Raw genomic sequence first — 12877 nt, forward strand, 5'->3', positions numbered from 1 at the left:
AGGGAGGAAGGAAGGACAGAAGGAAGGAAGGAAAGAAGGAAGGAACATTTACTCTAACAGATGAAAACTTTGGTTAGAAAATGAGAAAAGTCATCAAAAGTAATAAGTTACATTACTTTGATGAAGTCATTGAAATAGTTACATTACTAGTTACATGTTAGACAGAGTAACTAGTAATCTATTACATGTTAAACAGAGTAACTAGTAATCAGTAATCTATTACATGTTAAACAGAGTAACTAGTAATCTATTACATGTTAAACAGAGTAACTAGTAATCTAATCAGTAATCTATTACCTTCCCTGTATATTAAATATTAAATATGGAGCTGATGATGTCACCTGGTCGCTGTCCTGGTTGCTAGCAGCCAGACGTCTGAAGTGATCCAGCAGCTTTTTACTCAGCTCAACATTTTTATTGCTGTTGTCTGTTTCATCTCTCTGCTCTTCATCCTCCTCATCCTCAGCCAGACCGTTGTACCTGATCGGCTGCACCACACCTGATTATTGATTATTGATTATTGATCAGTAACGATGATCGATGATGACACTAACCTGAGGAACATCTGTCTCTGTGTCTCACCCGTCAATTTTCTTCTTCTCTGCTTCCACCGAGCTGCAGCCTTCACTGCTGAAGTCACCTGGGACCTGGGCCCCCAAGGAGGAGGAGGAGGGCCCTGAGGAGGTAGAGGGCCCTGATGAGGAGGAGGAGGGCCCTGATGAGGAGGAGGAGGAGACACAGATCTGATCATGTGACGTGTGTTGTGAAAGTGGAGCATTTGAGACTTGATTTATCCTGCAGGTGGCACCAGACGGGAGGAGTTTACTGTCTTTATTTTGTTCTTTTTATCTTTTGTTTCTTTTGTTTGATTCTTTTTATGTTTTCATGTAAATCTAAAATCCCCGTTCAGTCAGAATCATGTGACTTCTTCTTCTTCCTTCAGTCAGATGTTTGCTTTCATTCATCTGCTGATAATCACATTTGAACTCTTTACATACTGTTAATGTTCTACACCTGCAGTATAATCTCCTCATAAAAAGTGTTTCTACCAAATGTTGAAGCTCAGATGTGTTTAGAAAGCATCAATAATCAATAATCTGACTGATCAATAAATGTGATTAAAGCTTGATTCATGTCTCAGAGAGCAGAGAGACTAAACATCTCCTATCACACAACATCATGTTTGACCTCAGACATGAAAATATAACATAGACATGATGATGGAAATGTCTCTTTCTGGTAGTTTTGAGTCTCTTTAGTCTCTGCATCTCTACGTTGCTATGGTAACCAGATGGCAGCTGTTACTCAAACTGACTGTAGGTTGTCTTTAGTCATGTTTGCATCTCTTTTTGGTGGTTAAATGTTATTTTCTATGTAAAGGTAAAATGAGCAGAGCTTTGTGGTAGTGTGGGGTTTATTGTAGAACCATTAGAGCCATCAGTCTTCATCCTCATAACTACTATCTTATTAAAACTATTAACTATTCATTTCACTAAAACACATGGACATCCATTCCAAGGAAGGAAGGAAAGGAAAGGAAGGAGGGAGGGAGGAAGGAAGGGACGGAAGGAAAGGAAGGAGGGAAGGAGGACATAGATACGGAGATCATCTGACCCAGAACAGCCTCAGTGGACAAACATTAGTAGCTTCTATACTAAATATAACATTTAAAATATTTATATTGTTGTGCATTTTGGGCCACTTTAGGAAAAGTCATCAAATTTCAGAATAAAAGACATTTGGGATGTTTTTACAAGTTGTTAAATGTTAAATCGGGTCAGATTTGACCCCAACAGTATGTAAGGGTTAGCGAGGTGTAACTACGAGCTTAATTCATGACATCACAACGAGTCTGGAGCCAATCATGATCCAGTATTCAGCTCATACAGGTGTGATGTGGAAACTTGAAGCCTGAAACTTTAAAGTGAAGGAGAAGAAAAGCTGCTGGAATCAAATGTATGAGCATATATCTATCTTCTGGGGGCAGTAGAGGGAGGGGGGGGCTGCCATTTTAATTTAAGTTTAATCATATCAGACACACATCTCCATCCAGCTGGGACACTAATGAACCTGCTCTGTGCTTCTGGTTCTGGTTCTGGTTTGATCTCAGACTGACCTGGTCTGTGCTGGTGTTTCCTGTCATCTCCAGTTCCAGTCCAGGGTTCTGCAGACCCGTCAGTCCGACCCGGGTCGCCCTCTTCATCCTGGATCTATGGCTGATCTTCTGTCCGGTTGTCTAACGTGGATCCTCGATCCAGCTCCGGATCCGTCTGAGTCTCCGCTGCACAAAACAAACTCATAAAGTCAGCTGATGGCGACGCTGCCCTGCTCAAAGGTTCCTGGTTTATCTTATCAGTGAAGGCGGAGCTTCTTTATGACTGAAGGAGATGTTCAACCGTCACAGCCGTCACACGTTACTCAAGCTTTCTGACATCCTGACACACTTATACACAACAAGAGAACTATATGATCTGATGAGGACCAGATTATTAAAAGATGTGAGGGAGGAAGGAAGGGAGGAGGGAGGAAGGAAGGAAGGGAGGGAGGAAGGAAGGAAGGAAGGGAGGGAGGGAGGAAGGAAGGCAGGAAGGAAGGAGGGAAGGAAGGAAGGAAAGAAGGAAGGAAGGGAGGGAGGGAGGAAGGACTTCCTGAGACCAGAGCTTTTGTTATAGTATTCATTTTTAATTTGTCTTAGATAGATAACTGAGCACTGTATTTGAACAGGAAGTAGTTTTTAAATAAATAATGTCTCATATCGGGACACTGGGTTTATTTGACTGTGAAACAAAATGTTTTCATCATTGTATAAAACTAATGATTCCCTAACATGTACAGCTTCCCTTTGAATGAATTAACAGAGTCGTAGCTTGTTGCTAAAATGAGTCACATTTAGACAAAATATCAAACTACAAACGTTATTAATCATAAATGAACTGGGTTGGGAGTAATGGATTACATGTAACGACGTTACGTATTTAAATAAAAGTAACTGTATTCTGTTATAGTTACAGTTTAGATTGATGTATTCAGAATACAGTTACTTAAAAAAGATTACTGATTACTTTACTGCACGCAGGTTGCACTGTGCGCATGCAGGTGGCATTGTGCACGCGCAAGAGCACTTTCCACACAACACCAAATGACAATTGCAGAGGACAAAAATTCCTTTTTGTCATGAAAATACAGAAAACATTTCACCTACACACCTGGTAACATCTTGAGTTAAGTTAGCTAATTAGCGTTAGCTAGCCGGTCTGGTGATGTAAGTTATAACCATTAGGTGAGGAGTGGAGACAAAACAACGGAGACATTAACCCGGTAACTATTAACCTCTGAAGCCTGAGAGCCGCCGGAGGGGAAACAGCGCCCCCTATAGATTAAAAACGTCTCAGGGCAGTTAAACAAGCACGAATATATTCGTCCAAACAAACTTCCCATTGTAAATGTACAACTACAAATGATGTCTTACCTTCGCTGTTTTCATGGTTAAAAGTTGTGTCTGGTCTCATAATATTCCTAGTAACAGCTTCAAGTCAGATTCAAGCTAGTTTCCATTTATTTCCATGAGGGATGAAGAGCAGACAGCTGCCGCGTCCTCCTCAATGCGGACACACGGTTTCTGTCGCCATCTAGTGGTTGAACTGTGCTATTGCGACAGACTGCACTACTTCCTATAGAGGGCGTGAACTTGCTGCTGGAGCCCAATTTTTTCTTCATCAATACTTTTAATTTAAATTTCCCTAATTTCTGAGCTGTGTAAATTAATAAAGGTAAAATAAATTGAAGATTGTTGACTCTTGGAAGCCATTTTTATTTAAATAGTATCAGTTGCAGGACAAAACGTACCACATTTGTGTTTTGTATATTTGCATAACTTTTTCTCTGAAGACAGAAATAAGATCGTTCTCTAAAGCAAGTGTTAACTAAAATCAGTGTCCCAGATAAACACGTTCAATAGAAGATTTAGAAGTAAGCTAAAAGTCATCTAAAAGTATTTAGAATACATTACTTTACTTGAGTAATCCAAGGGAATATATTACAGATTACATTTTAGGACATGTAATCAGTAACCCTTCCAACACTGTAAGTAAACAAGTTTCAACCAAAACATCTGATGAGGTTTTGTACCTGCTCCTCTTTTGACTGGAGATCAGCTGTTGATTGACTTTTTGCTCTGATTTTTAACCTGTAATGTGCTTTTTCGACCACGAGGTGGCAGAAAAAAAGCATTTATACGAATGAGGACAACAGGTCAAAGTTCAGCAGTAGATTTATTAATGGAGAAAAAGACTTTTAAAATCACAACTTAATGATCCAGGAGAACATTTTATGCAATATAACGAATACAGCAATATGTATGAATGCTGAGTTTTTCATTTAGTTTAACCCCCCCCCCCCTTTAATCATTTAAATCACTCTACACATCAACTTTCATTAAGGCATAAACAATGGAAATAATGAAAACAGTGAATATGAATAACTAAACACACATCAAGTCATCTTAAAAACCATCAAAGAGTAAATATGATTATCATACTTTAGTAAATACATTCAGCCTAGTCATTCAATTATATACATATAGGCATTACACTTATAACTTCTCATAGTATACTCTATAATCATTAAAAATAAGAAAATAAATGCTCATAAAATATACAGAATACAACTAATTATCAACTCTGAGCATTAAATACTAAAAACTAATTAAAGTGTTAGTAAATGTTTTAAAATCTACAATCAATACAATCAATATTCAGCATATGGAGTAAAAAGTAAGATGTAATAATATTAAAACATTTGAATACAAAGTCAAAATCAAAACACTGAACACACTGAATCACATGGTAGAGTGAGTGACACACTTTCCACACAGTAGAGGGTCACCAGCATGAAGAGGTTACTAGCTCTTATGATGCATGCTGGGATGGATCCCATCTTGTGTCATTGTTCTAACATTAAACACAGCTGGGAGCAGTTGGGGAGGAGCTTACCATCACAGCTGAAGCTTTGTTAACAGGCTCACATTTCCTCCACAATATTTTCACTCTCACTTATTTCAGCTTGTTCATTTTCCTCCTGACAAATGATAAACAACCATCTGATGTTTCATTACTTTAACAATATGATCTCTGTTCCTGGTTTGAGTTCAAGTGTGACAGCAGCACTGTTCTGTGTTAGTTTTATAGATATTATTTTAATATGTTTTAATGGTGGAAACAGGACTGGACCAGCTGCTGATATGATCATCAAAACTTAGACTGGAATCAAAAAATACAACTTTACTATTTTCATATTTTAACCCTTTAAATTTGAATAGATAAACACAAAAACACCTGACTGACCCTGCAGGCTTGATGATGTTATGAACAGAAGCAGGATATGATTTGACCTGCATGTTCCATAACCTTGGTAAGTTACCTGCCTGGTTACCTGTCTATACACATAATATACCAAATGACCACTGTTTAATATTTCCAGCTGAGACTGTGAGAAAACTACAACACGTCATCATTATTTCTACTCTGCTGCTCTGACTGTGGTAAAACAGCCACGTCTCACTCTCTCCCAGCAGTAATCCTTCTCCTGCTGAAAGTCACAGTCAATTCTCTTCTGCTTCATTCATTAGTTTTAGTCCTCGTTAACTCTCAGTGTGATTCTGAGACGCTTGATAAATATGAGCCCAGGCTCACAGTCTGACTTATAACACCTGTTTTTATCTTTTCTGCATCAAACAGCTCATGTAGAACTAATCTGTGAAGTGCAAAATCCAGATCCAGACTCCAGATGGATCATCAGGATCCAGCTGATCCTCTCTCAACACTCCTGGATGTTCACTCTCACTTTGACTGAGATCATGGCCATCTGATGAGAGAAGAAGAAAGAACAGAGGAGATAAATGAGTGTTTAGTGAGACTCACTTGATCAGCTGTCAGTCAGTGATGCTGCACATCCAGTATAAAGAGCAGCAGGGACTTCAGTCCTGTTCAGACCAGAAGTGGAACAGCTGTGCAGCGTAGATTGCTTCCTTTCAGCTCTCATGTTAACGTGTTGGAGTGAACACACTGAGCTCCAAGCTCACACACCTGCACACACTTTTACTATCAAGTGTGTTTCCTCTGCAGATTTCACTCAAGTGTGGGATTTGAAGATGTTTCCTGCTGTTAAATCATCACATGACAATCACTCAGAGCTCTCAGCTAAACAGCTGCTGTGATTCCTGGACTTCAGCAGAGGTTCTGGTCTGTATAAAGACCACATGGTTGCTAAATGTAATGATGCTGTCTTTTCTGTCTTTCTGTCCAATCCTGAAGCCTGTCACCATTCTCCTCTCACAGCTTCACTGAGGAAAGCAGCACTGAGAAGGTTGGAGCTTCACCAGGAAATACTGGATCTTTGCTTTGATACTGACTGTGTTTAATACTAAACTGCTGAAACCAGCACAGACTGACTCCAACTCTCTACTGACCTCAGATCCTCCAGTCTGCAGTCTGGACTCTGCTGAAGATCAATCAGCTGCTTCATGTCTGAATCCTGCAGGTAGTTTTCTCTCAGATCCAGCTCTCTCAGATGGGAGGGGTTGGACTTCAGAGCGGAGGCCAGATAATCACAGCTGATCTTTGACAAACAGCAGTTAATCATTCTGAATAAAGAATAAATGAATTCAGTTTAGAAACAAAGTTCATGTTTGAAATTATTAAATGTTTCATAATCTGTTCAGAGCTGAAGAAGATTTAAATGTAGTAGTTTAGAAAATGTGTGTGTGTGTGTGGGTGTGTGAGAGTCTGCGTGTGAGTGAGTTAGTGTGTGTGTGTGAGTTTGTTTGTGAGTGTGTGTGTGTGTGAGTGTGAGTGTAATAATAATAACAGTGCATATTGATGAACATAAATGTTAGACATCTCTGTAAATATGCCAGATTATAACAAAGTTGCTAATTTGCATCCATAGTCCCTAGTGAGTGAAATAAATATGAAAAAGATTACAAGCCAAAGAGATAGCAAATAAATAGATAAGATACAAATAAAACACACACACACAGTACAATACAATACACAATTAAGAGAATGTCAGATCCAAACAAGATACAGCAATGTAAAAAAATGTTTTAGTTGTCCTTTAAAAGAAGAGTATGTGGGGTTCATTCCCTTATTGTGGAGGGAAGACTATTCCAGATGTCGCCCCCCCCACAACAGACAACACATTCCTCCCATACGTGGTGCGTCTGCGGGGAATCTCACAGTCCTCTAGTACATGCCCTGGTGCTCAAACCTCCCACAGTATATGTGTGAGTGTATGAGTGTGTGTGTTTGTCTGTGTGTGTGTGTGTGTGTGTGTGTGTGTGTGTGTGTGTGTGTATGTGTCTATGAGTGTGTGTGTGTGTGTAATAAGTCCAGTTGAGGCTAATATGAGGCTTTGACAGTCTGGTAGACTCACACTTGATTTGTGTGTGAGTGTGTGTGTGTGTGTGTGTGTGTGTGAGAGAGTGTGTGTTTGTGTGTGAGTGTGTGAGAGTGTGTGTTTGTGTGTGTCTGTGTATGAGTGTGTGCGTGTGAGTGTGTGTGTGTGTGTGTGTGTATGATTGTGTGTGTGTGTGTATGAGTGTATGTGTGTGCATGTGTGTGTGAGTGTGTGTATGTTTGTGTGTATGTGAGTGTGTGAGAGAGTGTGTGTGTGTGTGTGTGTGTGTGTGTGTGTGTGTGTGTGTGTGTGTGTGTGTGTGTGTGTGTGTGTGTGTGTGTGTGTGTGTGTGTGTAATAAGTCCAGTTGAAGCTAATATGAGGCTTTGACAGTCTGGTAGACTCACACTTGATTAGTGTGACTCAAAGTTTCAGAATATTTAGAACTAAATTCCCTCTTTGAGTTTGGATCCCTCCACTGCAGCTCAGCAAGGAAACACTGAAGAAACACAAACATACTTACTTGATATGTGGAACTCAGACTGCTGAAGCCTCATATTAGTTTACACTCTGGAAGTCATTTTTACTCACAACAAGACTGTGGATTTTAAATTCCTGAAAACATTTACATTCTACACATTTGTGTTCAACAAATCCTGAAAATTATGAACCAAACATTTGAAACTTTACTGAAGAATTTGAATTTAATAAATAGAAATAAATCTACCAAAGCTACAGTCAGTGAACTCACATCAGAGTCTCCACTCTACAGTTTGGACTCTCCAGTCCAGCAGACAGATGCTTCACTGATGAGTCAGACAGTTTGTTGTTACTCAGGTTCAGATGTGTCAGATGAGGGTTGGACTTCAGAGCTGAGGCCAAAACTTCACAGTGAGTCTCTGAGAGTCCACAGTCAGAAAGTCTGTAATGACACAACAAATGTTATCATGAAAGAGGACACTTTGTATTTACTTCATGCATTTGATGATCAAACAGTTTGACATTCACTATTTTGATGAACATTTGATCTTCACATCAGTGGTTCAGATCATCTTTTTTAATATTTTAAATCTTTGTTTTGTGAGGCATTTTATTCCTTTAATGGACAGTTGAGAGATAAACAGGAAAAGAGAGGAGAGAGAGACAGAGAATGACATGCAACAAAGGTCCAGCACCAGAATCAAAGCACAGACCAGTAAGCGACCAGAACACTCCCAGTTCAGCTGATGCTGTCTCACTGTGCTTGAATGAAACAATCATTCTCATCACTCTCTCTCAGACCTGCACACTTTTAATCTTTGTTTAGCTTTAATCTTGCAGATGAAGGAGAGAAGATGGAGTTACATTGAGGCTTCCATAATGTGCACAGTGTGTGTGTGTGATCTGATCCCATGTCTGTCTCCACTAAGTTAACATGAGGACATCTTGATTAGAAAACCACTTTTACTGTCCACTATGTTTAATGTGACTGCAGGATATTTAGACTCAGTTCAGCTCAGTGAACAGTTCCAGTTGAGAAAGATCATCTCTCTTTGCTACCTGCTGCTGTCAGGTTCACATCCATAAGCAGCTACATTTACTGACTGTTCACAAACACTAATGAAACTAATGACCTGACAATATTACACCTGTACATCATTAAATATGAATGGATTCAATATTTAGATGTTTAGTTTTCCACTTTCTTTTCTGAGAATCTGAAAAACGGATTCAGCACAAACACAATGAACAAACCAATCAGGTTGAATTATTTTAACATGATGTCATCAGAAAGATGTTATCAGGGTATCAGCATTAAAATATAACATTGAGCTTTAATGTGTATCAGATCTCTTTAAACAGGCTGAATTCTGCCATTCTGCTCTTATATATTGATCAGACCTCTGTGCATTTCCTGCTACTACTCTTCTCTACACCAACAAGAGAGAAAACAGCTGAGAGTTTCTTTCTGTGAGCAACAGAATATCAGAAAGACTTCAGAACAACACCATGTAACACCACTTCCCTCTTTACAATAAAAAGATGAACTGATGAGAAATAAAAGGCTCCATTGCTCGGTTCAACACACTCAGGGGTTTAGTCTCTATGACCAGTAGTTTACGGAGGCTAATGTTGGTTAACGTTAGCTAACTTTACATATTGTTGTATAACTGACATTACTGAACCAGTTTGATGATTAGATGACTGTTCTCTACTTGAGGTACTAAACTTTTGTGTGTGTGTGTGTGTGTGTGTGTGTGTGTGTGTGTGTGTGTGTGTGTGTGTGTGTGTGTGTGTGTGTGTGTGTAATAAGTCCAGTTGAAGATAATATGAGGCTTTGACAGTCTGGTAGACTCACACTTGATTTGTGTGACTCAGAATATTTAGAACTAAATTCCCTCTTTGAGTTTGGATCCCTCCAGTGCAGCTCAGCAAGGAAACACTGAAGAAACACAAACATACTTACTTGATATGTGGAACTCAGACTGCTGAAGCCTCATATTAGTTTACACTCTGGAAGTCATTTTTACTCACAACAAGACTGTGGATTTTAAATTCCTGAAAACATTTACATTCTACACATTTGTGTTCAACAAATCCTGAAAATTATGAACCAAACATTTGAAACTTCACTGAAGAATTTGAATTTAATAAATAGAAATAAATCTACCAAAGCTACAGTCAGTGAACTCACGTCAGAGTCTTCAGTCTACAGTTTGGACTCTCCAGTCCAGCAGACAGACGCTTCACTGATGTATCAGACAGTTTGTTTCCACTCAGGTTCAGATGTGTCAGATGGGAGGGGTTGGACTTCAGAGCTGAGGCCAAAACTTCACAGTGAGTCTCTGAGAGTTCACAGTTAGAAAGTCTGTAATGACACAAATATTCCAACATATGTTATCATGAAAGAGGACACTTTATATTTACTTCATGCATTTGATGATCAAACAGTTTGACATTCACTACTTCGGTGAACATTTGATCTTCACATCAGTGGTTCAGATCATCTTTTTGAATGTTTTGAATCTTTGTTTTCTGAGGCATTTTATTCCTTTAATGGACAGTTGAGAGATAAACAGGAAACAAGAGGAGAGAGAGACAGAGAATGACATGCAACAAAGGTCCAGCACCAGAATCAAAGCACAGACCAGTAAGCTACCAGAACACTCCCAGTTCAGCTGATGCTGTCTCACTGTGCTTGAATGAAACAATCATTCTCATCACTCTCTCTCATACTTTAATGTGTATCAGATCTCTTTAAAACAGGCTGCATTCTGCCATTCTGCTCTTATATATTGATCACACCTCTGTGCATGTCCTGCTACTACTCTTCTTTACACCAACAAGAGAGAAAATAGCTGAGAGTTTCTGTCTGTGAGCAACAGAATATCAGAAAGACTTCAGAACAACACCATGTAACACCACTTCCCTCTTTACAATAAAAAGATGAATTGATGAGAAATAAAAGTGTCTTCCTGTGTGTGTGTGTGACTTTCTTATTTTAAAGTCTTCTGAGTAAAATCAGTTATTACCTATATGTCTGATTATATATCATGTAATAATAACTTTACTGCTTTCACTGATAACTGTAAAATACTGATAAATGTTGTGATAAAATGCTGCTGTAATAAAACCTCAACCACAACCTCTGAAGTCCTTCATGTGTTTCACCAGGTTTGAATGAAGCCTCCAACACCCAAAGGAAGAGAAATAGAAGACAAAACTGTAAAATCCAATAATTACTAGAAATAAATAGAATAACTGTTCATTCACTTAACAGCTGTAAACATCAACATTATTTAAACTCACAACATTTAAACAGCTCAACAACATCTGAGACTAAATACAACTGACAAGTTATTTCAGCTATAAATAAGTAGAACACTATTTTAACAATAATAAGAATTTTATATAATTTATATTTGAAGAACTAAACTACTAATCTACACTGATTTATAATGTTAATCACATCTGGACTTACTGAGCCTTTCTGCAGTTCCTCACAGCTGGGATCAGTCTCCGTTGTCCCTCCTTTGATGTGTTGTACTTCTTCAGATCAAACTTATCCAGAACTTCCTCTGACATCTGCAGCATGTAGGCCAGAGCTGAGCAGTCAAACACAGAGAGTCTCTTCTCTGATCTGTTCTTCGACTTCAGGAACTGTTGGATCTCCTGATGTACTGAGCGGTCGTTCATCTCCATCAGACAGTGGAAGATGTTGATGCTCCTGTCAGGAGAGATACCCAAACTGTTCATCTCCTTCAGGTTGTTGATGACTCTCTGGATGGTTTCTGGACTGTTGTCTGTCTGACCCAGCAGGTCTCCTAAGAGACTCTGGTTGGACTCCAGAGAGAGGCCATGAAGGAAGCGGACAAACAGGTCCAGGTGGCCATTTTTACTTCTGAAAGATTTCTCCATGGCTCTCTTCAGGAAGTCATCCAGAGATGTTAAACCATGATCACTGTCAGATGGATTGTTTCTGAAATGAGCTGAAACTTTCTTGAGGACAGACTTTAGTTTTGATTCTCCCAGGAAGTCCTTCAGTACCTTTGTCTTCCTGCTGGTGTAACAGTGGTACATGTAGACTGCAGCCAGAAACTCCTGAATGCTCAGATGAACAAAGCTGTAGACTGTTTTCTCGAAGCTCACACTCTCTCTTTTGAAGATCTGTGTACAAACTCCTGATAACACAGAGACCTCTGTGACATCAAGACCACACTGCTCCAGGTCTTCTTGGTAGAACATGATGTTTCCTTTCTCCAGTTGTTCAAACGCCAGCCTCCCCAGCTTCAGAAGAAGGTTCCTGTCAGCCTCCGTCAGCTCCTGTGGACTCGTCTCATGTCCCTCATCATACTTGTTCTTCTTCCTCTTTGTCTGAACCAGCAGGAAGTGTGAGTACATGTCAGTCAGTGTCTTGGGCAGCTCTCCTCTCTGGTCTGTAGTCAACATGTGGTCCAGAACTGTAGCAGTGATCCAGCAGAAGACTGGGATGTGACACATGATGTGGAGGCTCCTGGATGTCTTGATGTGTGAGATGATTCTGCTGGACTGCTCTTCATCACTGAATCTCTTCCTGAAGTACTCCTCCTTCTGGGCGTCAGTAAAGCCTCGTACTTCTGTTACCCTGTCCACACATGAAGGAGTGATCTGATTGGCTGCTGCAGGTCGGGAAGTTATCCAGATGAGAGCCGAGGGAAGCAGCTTCCCCTCGATGAGGTTTGTTAGCAGCACGCTGACTGATGACTTCTGTGTGACATCAGACACGACCTCACTGTTTTTGAAATCCAGTGAAAGTCTGCTTTCATCCAGGCCGTCAAAGATGAACAGAACTTTACAGCCAGCGAGCTTCTCTGCTGTGAGCTTCTGTAATGTTGGATAGAAAACATGGATCAGCATGAGCAGACTGTACTGCTCATCTTTGATCAAGTTCAGCGCCCTGAACGAGAACAGAATCAGCAGACTGATATCTTGGTTGTTGGAGCACTGTGCCCAGTCCAGAGTGA

The 12877-nt window shown here is 39.8% G+C and overlaps 2 protein-coding genes across 2 annotated transcripts in view; both read right to left on the reverse strand.

Annotated features, from left to right (window-relative positions):
- The window catches only part of si:ch73-193i2.2 (transient receptor potential channel pyrexia), a 12966-nt gene extending 10763 nt beyond the window's left edge, over nucleotides 1–2203 (reverse strand). The window contains exons 1-3 of the mRNA XM_053333525.1: nucleotides 2071–2203; nucleotides 583–715; nucleotides 342–480 (exon numbers count right to left, since the gene is read on the reverse strand). Of these exons, the coding sequence (XP_053189500.1) occupies nucleotides 342–480; nucleotides 583–715; nucleotides 2071–2203 (405 nt within the window). The remainder of the gene's footprint in view (nucleotides 1–341; nucleotides 481–582; nucleotides 716–2070) is intronic.
- A 7-nt stretch (nucleotides 2204–2210) lies between these two features.
- LOC128373234 (protein NLRC3-like) lies at nucleotides 2211–12158 on the reverse strand. The gene is made up of 2 exons (XM_053333527.1): nucleotides 11609–12158; nucleotides 2211–2281 (listed from the first exon to the last, which is right to left on the reverse strand). The coding sequence occupies exons 1-2, from the start codon at nucleotides 12117–12119 to the stop codon at nucleotides 2211–2213; spliced, it is 582 nt and encodes a 193-aa protein (XP_053189502.1). The 5' UTR covers nucleotides 12120–12158.
- Between the last annotated feature and the right edge of the window lie 719 nt (nucleotides 12159–12877).

Source organism: Scomber japonicus, chromosome 14, assembly GCF_027409825.1.
Source record: "Scomber japonicus isolate fScoJap1 chromosome 14, fScoJap1.pri, whole genome shotgun sequence".
NCBI lineage: Eukaryota > Metazoa > Chordata > Actinopteri > Scombriformes > Scombridae > Scomber > Scomber japonicus.